Here is a 13671-nt window from a genome sequence, read left to right as displayed (position 1 = left end):
CGATGATGTCACCATATTCGTCTCCTCGCAAGAGGAGGTGCAGTGTGTGATGTCAGAGGTGGAGCGCTACTCAGAGGCATCTGGGTCCAAGATCAACCAGGGAAAGTGTGAGAGTCTCTGGCTGGGAGGTGGAGATCCTGGATTTGATCTCCCGGACACCCTTCCAGAGCCCCAGGAGTTTGCAAAAGTTCTCGGCATTGAATTTGGCCAAGGGGATTACCCCAAACAAAACTGGGACAGCAGGCTTAAGATCGCCGCTCAGAAGGTGGATCAGTGGAAGGGTTGGTCTTTGACCCTCAGGGAAAGGGTTAACCTGATCAAAACATTCCTGCTCCCTTTGCTGATATATCTGGGCAGTGTTTGCATTTTGCCAGAGCCGCTCTGGACTCGGGTCTACAGTGTGTTCTTCCAGCTGTTATGGGGGAATAGACTGAACCTAGTCAAGAGGGAGGTTACTTACCGTACGAGGAGACAAGGGGGGTTGTGTATGGTCAACCCCGTGGTGTTCCTGGTGAATACCTTTCTTAAGACCAACATTGCAAACCTCTGGAAAGAGAGGGCTCCTCCGTGGGTATTCTCCTGTAGGGGATGGTTTCGGCCTTTCTTCCAGGAATGGGAGACAGGAGGGCAAGTGAAGGATCTCCGCACACCACACGGGCATCTTCCGGCTTATGCTACCCTGGTTCTGAAGGTCATTCGTCGGTGGGGTTTGGGGATGTGGGAGATTAGGACACTGTCGAGGAAACTCCTTGACAATAGAGTCCTGTCATCCCATTTCCGAAAACCGCTGGCGCTCAAGGATTGCCCAAGCCGGGATCAGGAGGTTGGTTTGGGCCTATTGAATTCCATCAGGATCCCCTTGAAGTTTTGGGACTTGGCTTGGCGCTGCTTCCATGGGAAACTGTATGTGAGGGACAATCTGAAGTGCAGGAGCTCTGAGGATCGGGGATGTCCCCGGGAGGAGTGTGGAGGCATGCTGGAAAGCATGGAGCATTTTCTGCTTCATTGTCCCTTTAATACAGAGGTTTACAACAGGGTGGGCGCTTCCATCGGGTGGCCCAGGTTGGTCCGCCTCTCCTATGCGGAATGGGCCTATGGAGCATTCAGAAACCTTGGTGGCTGGGACCGGAGCACTTTATTCCTAGTCAGCATAGTGGTCAGGTACCACACGTGGAGTGCACGGTGTTTAGTGTCGACGCAGCGTAAAATCCTCCCTGTGGATGAGGTGGTTAGGGGCACACTCGGTGACCTGGTGAAGGTGCGCTCTCTGGAGTACGAGAGGCTGGGGGCTGGTAGGGCCTCTTGTCTTTGGAGGGGCTTTGCCTATAAGGTTCCTTAGCCTGCGTCTCCTCTCCTGGTGGTGGGCCGATGCTAACACCTTAGTCTTTTGTTTTGTGCTGTAGAGATACTGGAGTATAGGGCTTGCAGGCGCTGATCTTGGGCTTTCGGGCTGTGTGTGGGGCTGAGAAGTCTCATTATTGTTGGGTTTAGTATGTTATATATATTTTTTTTTTTTTTTTTTTTTTTTTTTCAAAAGTTTGTGTATTGTGATTGTCTTTGTATGTTTGTATAAATTGTATATACTGTATATATTATATATGTTTTGTTTGCAACTGGGGTTGGGGTTTAGTGATAGGTTGGGTGGTGGGTAAAAGGGGGGAGGGGGTTTCTGTGGGACTTTGTTGGGACTTTTATATATATATATAAAATCCTGGGCTGGTTCATGGACGTCCGTGATCATGTACTGGGGGCATGGGATGCGGGACCAGCTCAGGGCCAAAAAAAAAAAAAAAAAAAAAAAAAAAATTAAAAATATTATATGTATTGTTTAGTTGTAGGTTATTATTTTGTATTGTGTCTTTTTTAGTTTTAGTTTATTTGTGTAATGATGTCTTGTTTAGTTGGTGTTGGGTTGAGTATAATTGTGACTGTGGTATTAGGTTGTGCACAATGCAACTGGGCCAGGGGGTTCTCATTTAGTTATTTATATAGGTGTATTGTATATAGTAGTGTATATAGGTGTGTTTATAGGTGTATAGTATATAGTGGTGTATTGTATATAGGTGTGTTTATAGGTGTATAGTATATAGTAGTATATATAGGTTTGTATATAGTAGTGTATATAGTTTATTAATATGTTTAGCTAAATAGTTTATATTGTGTATATATTGTATGTAGGTATATGGGTGTATATATTGTATATAGGTATATAGGTGTATATATTGTATATAGGTATATGGGTGTATATAGGTATATAGGTTGTATGTGTGGAAGAATGAGTGTGGGGATGGACCGGTGCTTTATGTTATGGTTTCATTTTCTATTGTTTTGTTCTGGTCAGATATGGTGTGTTATTTCTGTATTTATTTATTGTTATGTTTAAAAGTTTAATAAAAGAAATACAGGATGTAACTCAGGATCAGTAATGTAATGTAATGTATGTACACAGTGACCCCACCAGCAGAATAGTGAGTGCAGCTCTGGAGTATAATACAGAATGTAACTCAGGATTAGTAATGTAATGTATGTACACAGTGACCCCACCAGCATAATAGTGAGTGCAGCTCTGGAGTATAATACAGGATGTAACTTCGGATCAGTACAGGATCGCTGACCGCTCTGGTACGGCACAGGTTAATGCAATCACTAACTTAAATGTCATTCTCTAGTTGTCATCATCTTTCAGCGAGATGTAAATGGAACGGATTCACTCAGGTTGAATGCTGCGGCTTAATGAAGTATTTTTGGCGCTGGTGTCGGGCGGCTGGGTCCCCGTTAGATTCCGGTGGGGGTTATCAGCTATTAAACGCCTCTTTCTACCTATGATAATGAGCGGCGCCTGATTATAATGTCCATTTTAGAATTCATCTTCCAATTCCTCCTTGACTTTCGTTTGGGGAGAGAAAGGCAGAAAGATGGATTCATCTCTCAGAAAACAATCCCTCAAGAGGCCAATTTATTTTTCTCAAGCGGAAATATATTCACTGGTAATGTTGTGAATAGAAAGTGGTGTGAACGCCGCGATTTGCCGGAGCTATTTTTGAATGAATTTACACAAGAGAGAAAAGCCAATTGAAATTGCTAATGTGAGAGTCGTCCCCTCGGCCTCCGCCTGTTGTCGCCCGCTCTGCGCTGCCCTGTCACTTGTTGTTTTGCTTGTACATGAGTTGTCCTGTCAGTGACATGAGCCTTAAAGGGATTTAGCAGGAGGATGGCTTCAGAGTTGGATGACTTTGAGATGTCCTTGTGAAGGTAAAGTAGTAGTATCCGTGCACGGCCCACACGCTACCTATGGCGTCCTATACTGTGGCTGCACAGTTGTGGCAAAACTACTACTCCCATCATTCACTGGCAGCCGGCAGTTCTTGCAGAGCTACAACCCCCATAGCTCCCATCATACAATGACAGCCTGTAGCTTTTGCACAATTGTAACTCCCGTAATGCATGATGGGAGTTGTCATTTTAAAACGTGAAAAGCCTTAGTTTGGGGTGCACTTAGTTAAGGGGCCATAATCATTACAGTACAGACCCCCCCTCACAATACAGCAGTACATGTCTGCTTATCTGACCAGACAGTCATTAAAGAAAAACATGGCCGCTTTCTTCCAGAGACAGCACCCCTCTTATCTCCAGTTTGGGTAGGGCTGGGACAATTGGCCAAAAAATAAATCTCGATTAAAAAAAAATCTCGTTTTATTTTGTAATTTTTTAGCAATTTCGATGGGTGTAGTTGTAGAGGCATAGTAGATGAGGGATGAAATAGAAGATAAAGGGAGAAGCAGTAGTGAGAGTAGTATCAGGAGTGGGAGTAGTAGTAGCAATAGTAATGGAAGTAGTAGTGGGGGTAGTAGTAATGGGAGTAGTAGTATCAGGAGTGGGGGTAGTAGTAACAATAGTAATGGGAGTAGTAGTATCAGGAGTGTGGGGTAGTAGTAACAATAGTAATGGAAGTAGTAGTGGGGGTAGTAGTAACCATAATAATGGGAGTAGTAGTGGTGTGGTAGTAGTATCAGGAGTGGGGGTAGTAGTAACAATAGTAATGGAAGTAGTAGTGGAGGTAGTAGTAACCATAATAATGGGAGTAGTAGTGGTGGGGTAGTAGTATCAGGAGTGGGGGTAGTAGTAACAATAGTAATGGGAGTAGTAGTATCAGGAGTGGGGGTAGTAGTAACAATAGTAATGGGAGTAGTAGTATCAGGAGTGGGGGTAGTAGTAACAATAGTAATGGGAGTAGTAGTATCAGGAGTGGGGGGTAGTAGTAACAATAGTAATGGGAGTAGTAGTATCAGGAGTGGGGGGTAGTAGTAACAATAGTAATGGAAGTAGTAGTGGGGGTAGTAGTAACCATAGTAATGGGAATAGTAGTAGTAGCTATAGTAATGGAAGTAGTAGTGGGGGTAGTAGTAATGATAGTATTGGGAGTAGTAGTATCAGGAGTAGGAGTAGCAATAGTAATGGAATTAGTAGTGGTGGGGGTAGTAGTAACGATAGTAATGGGAGTAGTAGTATTAGTAGTGGGGGTAGTAGTAATGGGAGTAGTAGTATCAGGAGTGGGGGTAGTAGTAACAATAGTAATGGGAGTAGTAGTATCAGGAGTGGGGGGTAGTAGTAACAATAGTAATGGAAGTAGTAGTGGGGGTAGTAGTAACCATAGTAATGGGAGTAGTAGTGGTGGGGTAGTAGTATCAGGAGTGGGGGTAGTAGTAACAATAGTAATGGGAGTAGTAGTATCAGGAGTGGGGGTAGTAGTAACAATAGTAATGGGAGTAGTAGTATCAGGAGTGGGGGGTAGTAGTAACCATAGTAATGGGAATAGTAGTAGTAGCTATAGTAATGGAAGTAGTAGTGGGGGTAGTAGTAATGATAGTATTGGGAGTAGTAGTATCAGGAGTAGGAGTAGCAATAGTAATGGAATTAGTAGTGGTGGGGGTAGTAGTAACGATAGTAATGGGAGTAGTAGTATCAGTAGTGGGGGTAGTAGTAACGATAGTAATGGGAGTAGTAGTATCAGGAGTGGGGGGTAGTAGTAACAATAGTAATGGAAGTAGTAGTGGGGGTAGTAGTAATGATAGTAATGGGAGTAGTAGTGGTGGGGTAGTAGTATCAGGAGTGGGGGTAGTAGTAACAATAGTAATGGGAGTAGTAGTGGTGGAGTAGTAGTATCAGGAGTGGGGGTAGTAGTAACAATAGTAATGGGAGTAGTAGTGGGGGTAGTAGTAACCATAGTAATGGGAATAGTAGTAGTAGCTATAGTAATGGAAGTAGTAGTGGGGGTAGTAGTAATGATAGTAATGGGAGTAGTAGTGGTGGGGTAGTAGTAACCATAGTAATGGGAATAGTAGTAGTAGCTATAGTAATGGAAGTAGTAGTGGGGGTAGTAGTAATGATAGTAATGGGAGTAGTAGTATCAGGAGTGGGGGAAGTAGTAACAATAGTAATGGGAGTAGTAGTGGGGGTAGTAGTAACCATAGTAATGGGAATAGTAGTAGTAGCTATAGTAATGGAAGTAGTAGTGGGGGTAGTAGTAATGATAGTAATGGGAGTAGTAGTGGTGGGGTAGTAGTATCAGGAGTGGGGGTAGTAGTAACAATAGTAATGGGAGTAGTAGTGGTGGAGTAGTAGTATCAGGAGTGGGGGTAGTAGTAACGATAGTAATGGGAGTAGTAGTATCAGGAGTGGGGGTAGTAGTAACAATAGTAATGGGAGTAGTAGTATCAGGAGTGGGGGGTAGTAGTAACAATAGTAATGGAAGTAGTAGTGGGGGTAGTAGTAACCATAGTAATGGGAATAGTAGTAGTAGCTATAGTAATGGAAGTAGTAGTGGGGGTAGTAGTAATGATAGTATTGGGAGTAGTAGTATCAGGAGTAGGAGTAGCAATAGTAATGGAATTAGTAGTGGTGGGGGTAGTAGTAACGATAGTAATGGGAGTAGTAGTATCAGTAGTGGGGGTAGTAGTAACGATAGTAATGGGAGTAGTAGTATCAGGAGTGGGGGGTAGTAGTAACAATAGTAATGGAAGTAGTAGTGGGGGTAGTAGTAATGATAGTAATGGGAGTAGTAGTGGTGGGGTAGTAGTATCAGGAGTGGGGGTAGTAGTAACAATAGTAATGGGAGTAGTAGTGGTGGAGTAGTAGTATCAGGAGTGGGGGTAGTAGTAACGATAGTAATGGGAGTAGTAGTATCAGGAGTGGGGGAAGTAGTAACAATAGTAATGGGAGTAGTAGTGGGGGTAGTAGTAACCATAGTAATGGGAATAGTAGTAGTAGCTATAGTAATGGAAGTAGTAGTGGGGGTAGTAGTAATGATAGTAATGGGAGTAGTAGTGGTGGGGTAGTAGTATCAGGAGTGGGGGTAGTAGTAACAATAGTAATGGGAGTAGTAGTGGTGGAGTAGTAGTATCAGGAGTGGGGGTAGTAGTAACGATAGTAATGGGAGTAGTAGTATCAGGAGTGGGGGTAGTAGTAACAATAGTAATGGGAGTAGTAGTATCAGGAGTGGGGGGTAGTAGTAACAATAGTAATGGAAGTAGTAGTGGGGGTAGTAGTAACCATAGTAATGGGAATAGTAGTAGTAGCTATAGTAATGGAAGTAGTAGTGGGGGTAGTAGTAATGATAGTATTGGGAGTAGTAGTATCAGGAGTAGGAGTAGCAATAGTAATGGAATTAGTAGTGGTGGGGGTAGTAGTAACGATAGTAATGGGAGTAGTAGTATCAGTAGTGGGGGTAGTAGTAACGATAGTAATGGGAGTAGTAGTATCAGGAGTGGGGGGTAGTAGTAACCATAGTAATGGAAGTAGTAGTGGGTGTAGGAGTAGAGGCATAGTAGATGAGGGATGAGAATAGAAGATAAAGGGAGTAGCAGTAGTGAGAGTAGTAGTAGCAATAGTAATGGGAGTAGTAGTATCAGGAGTGGGGGTAGTAGCCATAGTAATGGGAGTTCTAGTTTTAGGTAGTAGTGGTGGGGGAAGGGTAGGGCACCAGACCAAATCCTCACCCCTAATCTCCAGTCCTCTCCAGTAATGCCTCAGGGGCTGTTCAGTGCCGGCTACTGCTGCTGCTAGTTCTGTTGCAGGCAGGCCCAGTCTGCAGCAATCTTGTGGGTGCTGACATCTTGTGGTTGCGGGCGGCCGGCATCGATCATGTGGGTTCGATTTGATAATCAAATTCACGATTTTCAAATACATTGCAATCGATTAATTAATTCGATTAATCGCCCAGCCCTAAGGTCAGGTGTGGTTTGTGATTAAGCTCCATTTACTTTAATGGAATGGAGTTGCAAAACTGGAGACAAGGGGTATTATGGTATCAGAAAATTGAATTTAAAGAGAAAGTAGCAATAAATAAATATTTCCATATCATCTGAAAGGGCCCCCATGCAGATTCTGATGGTGTCTTTCATTTTTCAATCTGCCGCCCGGTTCCTACAATCTTCTCCATTTTCTATATATGCAAATTAAGTTACAATTAAGGCGGGTCCAGCCGCTCCAGTGCACCAATATTTCCGCCCCTGGGTGACGAGCGCCTTCTGAATTCATTTAGAAGGCAGGACAGAGATAATTCAGAAGGTGGGCATCACCCAGGGAAGGAGATATTAGTGCACTGGGGGTGCTAGACCCGCCACCAGTACACAAAACAATCTAATTTGCATATATAGAAAATGAAGGAGATCACAGGAAACAGGCGGTGGTTTGAGATAAGGGCGGCACTATCGGAATCTGTGCAGCGAGGCAGAAAAAATGTAGTGATTGGTTGTAGTGGTACATTATTCCCTTTAAAGGGGTTGTCCAGCGGAAAGCTTTTTCTTTCAAATCAACTAGTGTTATGGTGCATTTGCACAGACAGATTTATCTGACAGATCTTTAACCCTTTGAGGACCAGGCCCAAAATGACCCAGTGGACCGCGCAAATTTTGATCTTAGTGTTTTCGTTTTTCCCTCCTCCCCTTCTAAGAGCTCCAGCACTCTCAGTTTTCTATCTACAAGCCATGTAAGTGCTTGTTTTTTACAGGAATAGTTGTACTTTGTAATGGCGTCTTTCATTTTACCATAACATGTATGATGGAATTCCAAATATATTATTTATGAAGATATAAATAGGTGAAATCGCAAAAAAGAATGCAATATGGTAACGTTTGGGGGGTTCCTGTGTCTACGTAATGCACTATATGGTAACAGCGACATGACACTATTATTCTATAGGTCAGTCCGAACACAACCATATGCAGGTTACACAGATTCTCTAATGTTATATATATTTTTTTTTATGAAATCCTTTTTTTTGCCAATTAAATATTAATAAAATGGGCTTATTTTGACGCTTATAACGGTTTTATTTTTTCACCTACGGGGCTGTATGTGGTGTCATTTTTTCCGCCATGATCTCTAGTTTTTATTAATACCATATTTGTGAAGATCGGACGTTTTGATCACTTTTTATTGATTTTTTTTAATATATAATGTAACATAAAATCGGTAATCTGCGCACTTTTTTCCCTCTTTTCGTGTACGCCGTTTACCGGTCACAATGACGCTTGTTATATTTTAATAGATCGGACAATTCCGCACGCTACGGTATATTATATGTTTATCTATTTATTCATTTTTATATGTTTTATTTATATAATGGGAAAGGGGGGTGATTTAGACTTTTATTGGGGGAGGAGTTTTGGGGTAGTGTGTTAGTGTTTTGAACTTTTTTTTTTTACACATTTGAAGTCCCTTTGGGGACTTGTACATACAATACTTAGATTTCTACACTGATGAATGCTATGCCATAGGCATAGCATTGATCAGTGTTATCGGCGATCTGCTCATTGAGCCTGCCTGTGCAGGCTTAGTGTAGCAGATCGCCGATCGGACCGCACGGAGGCAGGTGAGAGACCTCCGGCAGTCCGTTTCAACGATCGGGACCCCCGCAGTCACACTGCGGGGGTCCCGATCGGTAAGTGACAGGGGACTCCCCCTGTCACTTACACTTAAACGCCGCGGTCGCGCCGTGATCGCGGCGTTTAAGGGGTTAATGACACGCGGCAGCGCGATCGCTGCAGCGTGTCATTGCCGGTGAGGTCCCGGCTGCTGATTGCAGCCGGCCCCCACCTGCTATGAAGCGCGCTCCGCTCCGGAGCACACTTCATAGCGGGAGAAACACCCAGGACGTAAGGTTACGTCATGGGTCGTCTGGGGACAGACTTCCATGACGTAACCCTACGTCCAGGGTCGTCTAAGGGTTAAAGCCAAAGCCAGGAACAGAATATAAACCGGGATCAGGTCATAAAGGAAAGACTGGGATCTATCATCTTTTCAAATCCGTTCCTGGCTTCCAAAATCTGTCAGATAAATCTGTCTGTGTAAACCCACCCTTAGAAAGTTATATAGATTTGTAATTTACTTCTATTAAAAAATCTCCAGTCTTCCAGTACTTATCAGGTGCTGTATGTCCTACAGGAAATATTGTTTTTAGAGATGAGCGAACCTCGAGCATGCTGGAGTCGATCCGAACCCGAACTTTCGCCATTTGATTAGCGGTGGCTGCTGAAGTTGGATAAAGCCCTAAGGCTATGTGGAAATCATGGATATAGTCATTGGCTGTATCCATGTTTACCAGACAACCTTAGATATTTATCCAAGTTCAGCAGCCCCAGCTAATCAAATGGCGAAAGTTCGGGTTCGGATCGACTCGAACCCTAACCCGTTTCGCTCATCTCTAGTTGTTTTATTTTCATTCTGACACAGTGCTCTCTGCTGACATCTCTGGCCGAGACAGGAACTGTCCAGAGCAGCAGACAGGGAATGAATCCAGCAGGTGCTGTAACCTCACTTTCTGATGACCTTCCTTTTAAATATGGTATCTCTTATCTATGTTGTAATAATAGGGTAAATTATCTAATACCCAAACACGTGATTCTAAAGCAACAGTAAAATAGTCCCCTAAACTGTAGGGGGGGGGGGGGTAAAATTCTGTAGTAATATTTTCTTTCTTATAATTTTTTTTTTTTTTTTTTTTTTTACAGCCGTCCTTCTGGTCTGTTCACCAATGTGTCATTGTATTATTCTGGGATATTAAGGAGTCTCGGCAGTGATGGGCATTAGTCAGAGCAGATGCTCTCTTTGTGTTGATGCCATTTTATGTGCATGTATTTCGGGTGTTATTTCTCACTGTGACATTGATTCTTCAGTGATCTAATCCATACGAGCAGCGAATAAGATGATTTACTATGAGTCAGGGCCTGGAGGAAGAGAAGTGCCTGAATATCATTACTACACTAGGCTTTGTATGTGCTGCGTTCACTGATCTGATACTGGAATAAGCAATGCAGATGTGAAACGCTTATAGGTTTTAAAGGGTTTATTAAGCATTAGAAAAACACGGCTGCTTTCTTCCAGAGACAGCACCGCTCTTGTCTCCAGTTTTGGTTCACTTCAATGGAACTAAGTAGCAAAACCTGCACCTAAACTCGAGACACGTGTTGTGCTGTTTGTGGAAGAAAGCGGACATGTTTTTCCAACACTGGATAACCCCTTTAACCTCTTGATTTTCATACTTTTATGTTCCTCTTTACAAGCAGAGATCTTTTAAGAAATTGAAAACCAACAAACTTTTCTTTGTTTTTAGGTAAAGAATGGGGAAATCGAGAGAAAAGCGGAAGGAATCGGCTGAGGATGTCGCTGAGAAGTTATCGTGTCTTCCCGAAAAACTCAGGGAACGGCTCCTTCCTTTCCAGAGGGAAGGAGTCCTGTTTGCTTTGCAGAGACAGGGGAGGTAAGAAGCTTGTGAAGTCGGGAACCCATGATGGTGATGATGCCGGATCTCCTGTCTCATGGGGTATTTATAGCCCCTGGGTGTAAACAATGAGTCTTTCTTTCACTGACAGCAAACAAAGATTTAAAAATTTTTGAAAGGACTTGAAACATATTAGAACATAGCAACAGTATCCAATATTCAAGTAGAATCTTCCGGCTTTATTGCATATCGAGTACAAAAATTAATATTTTAAACTAGTGGTCTTTATCAAGCTTGATAAAGGCTGCTTAGTCGAGACGTCCATTTTGCTGCACAGACTCGTCCATAGAAGTCGGTGGGTCCTTGAACAATGCAGGTGGCATACAGATTCCATCCATATGCTGTCTATATTTGCAGATCGTTTCCCTAGAAGCATCTGGGTGATCCAGGGTTGGGACAGGCTTGTGACATGATTCCAGACATTCCATTGTTATCACAATTCCCTTTTTTGTTTTTAGTCTGAAAAGCACTTAGGCCCCTATTCCACCGGACGATTATCGTTCAGATTATCGTTAAATCGTTCGAATCTAAACGATAATCGTTCGGTTGAAATGCAGTTAACGATTAACGACCGAACAACAAATCGTTGATCGCTTTATAAGACCTGGACCTATTTTTAGCGTTGCTCGTTCGCAAAACGTTCGCATCGAATAAGACCTTGTTCGGTCGCTCGCCGTAGATACTAATGCAATAGCGAAGAAATACCGAAGAAAAAACGACCGCAAATACGATCATAAGTAACGATTATCGTTCCATGATAATGAGTGAACGTTTTCAGGTCTTTTGCAATAGCGGTCGTTTGAGATTGTTAATGATTATGCAAACGATAATCGTCCGGTGGAGTAGGGCCCTTAGAGTCCTATAAAGTTGGCCTTATTCTCCACTGCACAGTGTCAGAGAGGTGTTCCCAAGCTCCTGCAAGCTGGAATGCTTCCTCGCTCCCCTTCCCATACTTGATCCTGCTTGATAGCTGCAAACTGAGCTGCTAGCAGGATCTGAAAGGGGAGGGAAGAGGTATTACAAGTGGTAGTAGATCAGGATCTTGGGAATGCCTTTCTGAGAATAAAAGAACTTTCTATGTTCTAAAAGCACAGACAGGTATATGAAAGGTACCATGTGTCTCTCTGACCCAACAGCTAACAGTGTCAGCAACTTGGAACGTGAATCACAGCTGACAGGTCTTACAACGGGCTGTCACGCTTGCAGCCCTCCTGCTGTTTGCAAAACTACAATTCCTATCATGCCCAAAGCCCAAGTTTCATGGAATAGTAGATAAGCCACGGCACACTTTGAGGCTATGTTCACACTACGTAAGAGACGGAACGGCCGGTCTCTATCCGGATCATCTCGGCGGTACTTAAGTACCGGCCGGGTGATCTTTCTGGCCGCGGAGCTCTGATGCAGGCACTACAGCGCGCGCCCGCATCAGAGCTTCCCATAGCCCACAGTGAAGCAAGCAGCCGGAACCGCTTGCTTCACTGTGTGAACTGACAGGTCTTTCTGTGTCCGGAATTCATTGAATTCCGGCCACAGAAAACACATGTCAGTTTTGTTCCGGCGCCGCATGGGCTCCCGGCCACAGCGTGTACGATGTGTGTACGCTCCAGCCGGGATCCCATTCAACATAAAGCTATGTCACACACCGCAAAACTACGGCCGTAGTTCTGCGGCGAGAACTACAGCCGTAGTTTTACGTAGTGTGAACATAGCCTGAATATGCAGACCAGACTTCTTCTCTCTACAAGACACAGAGACCTTAAGGCCTGAGGAAGGTCCTGGTAGGTTTATGGTCTCACTATCTATACTTATATACAATTCTGGTTGGAGTAAAGACTGTATTGCCCTACTTACACTGTAAATAAATATCTTCACCTGCATATTGAAAGTGTGCCGTGACTTATGTACTATTCCATGATTGATGGTTGAAGAACCAGTTGCCGCAGAGCACCTACTGAAGTGGTTAGAAGTGTGCGGTCCTGAACACAATCTCCCAAAACCAAAGTTTTAAACCTCTTTATGGTGCGTTCACACCTACAGGATCTGCAGCTGATTTTCTGCAGCAGATTTCATTTAAATAACTGAACACAGCATCAAATCTGCTGCAGATCCTGTAGGTGTGAACGCACCCTTAAAGGGGTTATCCAGTGCTACAAAAACATGGCCACTTTCTTCTAGAGACAGCACTGCTCTTGTCTCTAGTTCAGGTGCGGTTTGCAATTAAGCTCCATTCACTTCAATGGAACTGAGCAGAAAACCCCTGCACAAGCTGAAGACAAGAGTGGGGCTGTCTCTGGAAGAAAGTGGCCATGTTTTTGCAGTGCTGGATAACCCCTTTAAACCGGACCTTGCAGGAACGTATCTTGTTTCCTATGAAATGGTGCTTCTTTGCTCTTCTCCTCAGTTAGTTCCTGATTGTTATGTAGGAACGAAACTTCTCTTAATATTCAGGGAGGCGAGGCTGACAGCCATCGCTCTGTAATGGATCTGCAAAAAAAAAATTCTGGTTCCTCTCCACTGCTCCCCGGTTCATCTTTATTCATTCCTCAGGCTTTCGAAGAACAAGCCATTGTTAATATTTTTTTCACTTCTCTCCTTTACTGGTAAATACACGCGTATCTCTGCTCCCGTAACAAACCCCGTATCATTTGTATGTTTTCGTTACAGGGAGATTTTCTTTTGACAGATTCATACATTTCCTGTTTTTTTATCTCTGGTTTTGTATGACTACATTTGCATTACGGTTGTCTGCCTCCTTTATTCTTTCCTCTGCTTTATTCTGCACGTGGTATTGTCTTCCTACAGAATATGTTTGGATAATTAATTGCGGATTCGGCTCCTGGTTATAATTAATAACATTGGGGCGGAGCACATGTCCTTTCTTCATCCTCCTT

The 13671-nt window shown here is 43.4% G+C and overlaps 1 protein-coding gene across 2 annotated transcripts in view; it reads left to right on the top strand.

The window, feature by feature from the left end:
• The window catches only part of ZRANB3 (zinc finger RANBP2-type containing 3), a 190267-nt gene that overhangs the window by 9678 nt on the left and 166918 nt on the right, over nucleotides 1-13671 (top strand). For both annotated transcript variants that reach the window (XM_069982610.1, XM_069982611.1), the window contains exon 2: nucleotides 10613-10759. In XM_069982610.1, coding sequence (XP_069838711.1) covers nucleotides 10620-10759 — 140 coding nt within the window. In that variant the 5' untranslated portion in view covers nucleotides 10613-10619. The remainder of the gene's footprint in view (nucleotides 1-10612; nucleotides 10760-13671) is intronic.

The sequence above is a fragment of the Dendropsophus ebraccatus genome, chromosome 9, assembly GCF_027789765.1.
Source record: "Dendropsophus ebraccatus isolate aDenEbr1 chromosome 9, aDenEbr1.pat, whole genome shotgun sequence".
Taxonomy (NCBI): Eukaryota; Metazoa; Chordata; class Amphibia; order Anura; family Hylidae; genus Dendropsophus; species Dendropsophus ebraccatus.
Note: the sequence above shows the minus strand (reverse complement) of the source record. Positions and strands in the feature narration are given on the sequence as shown.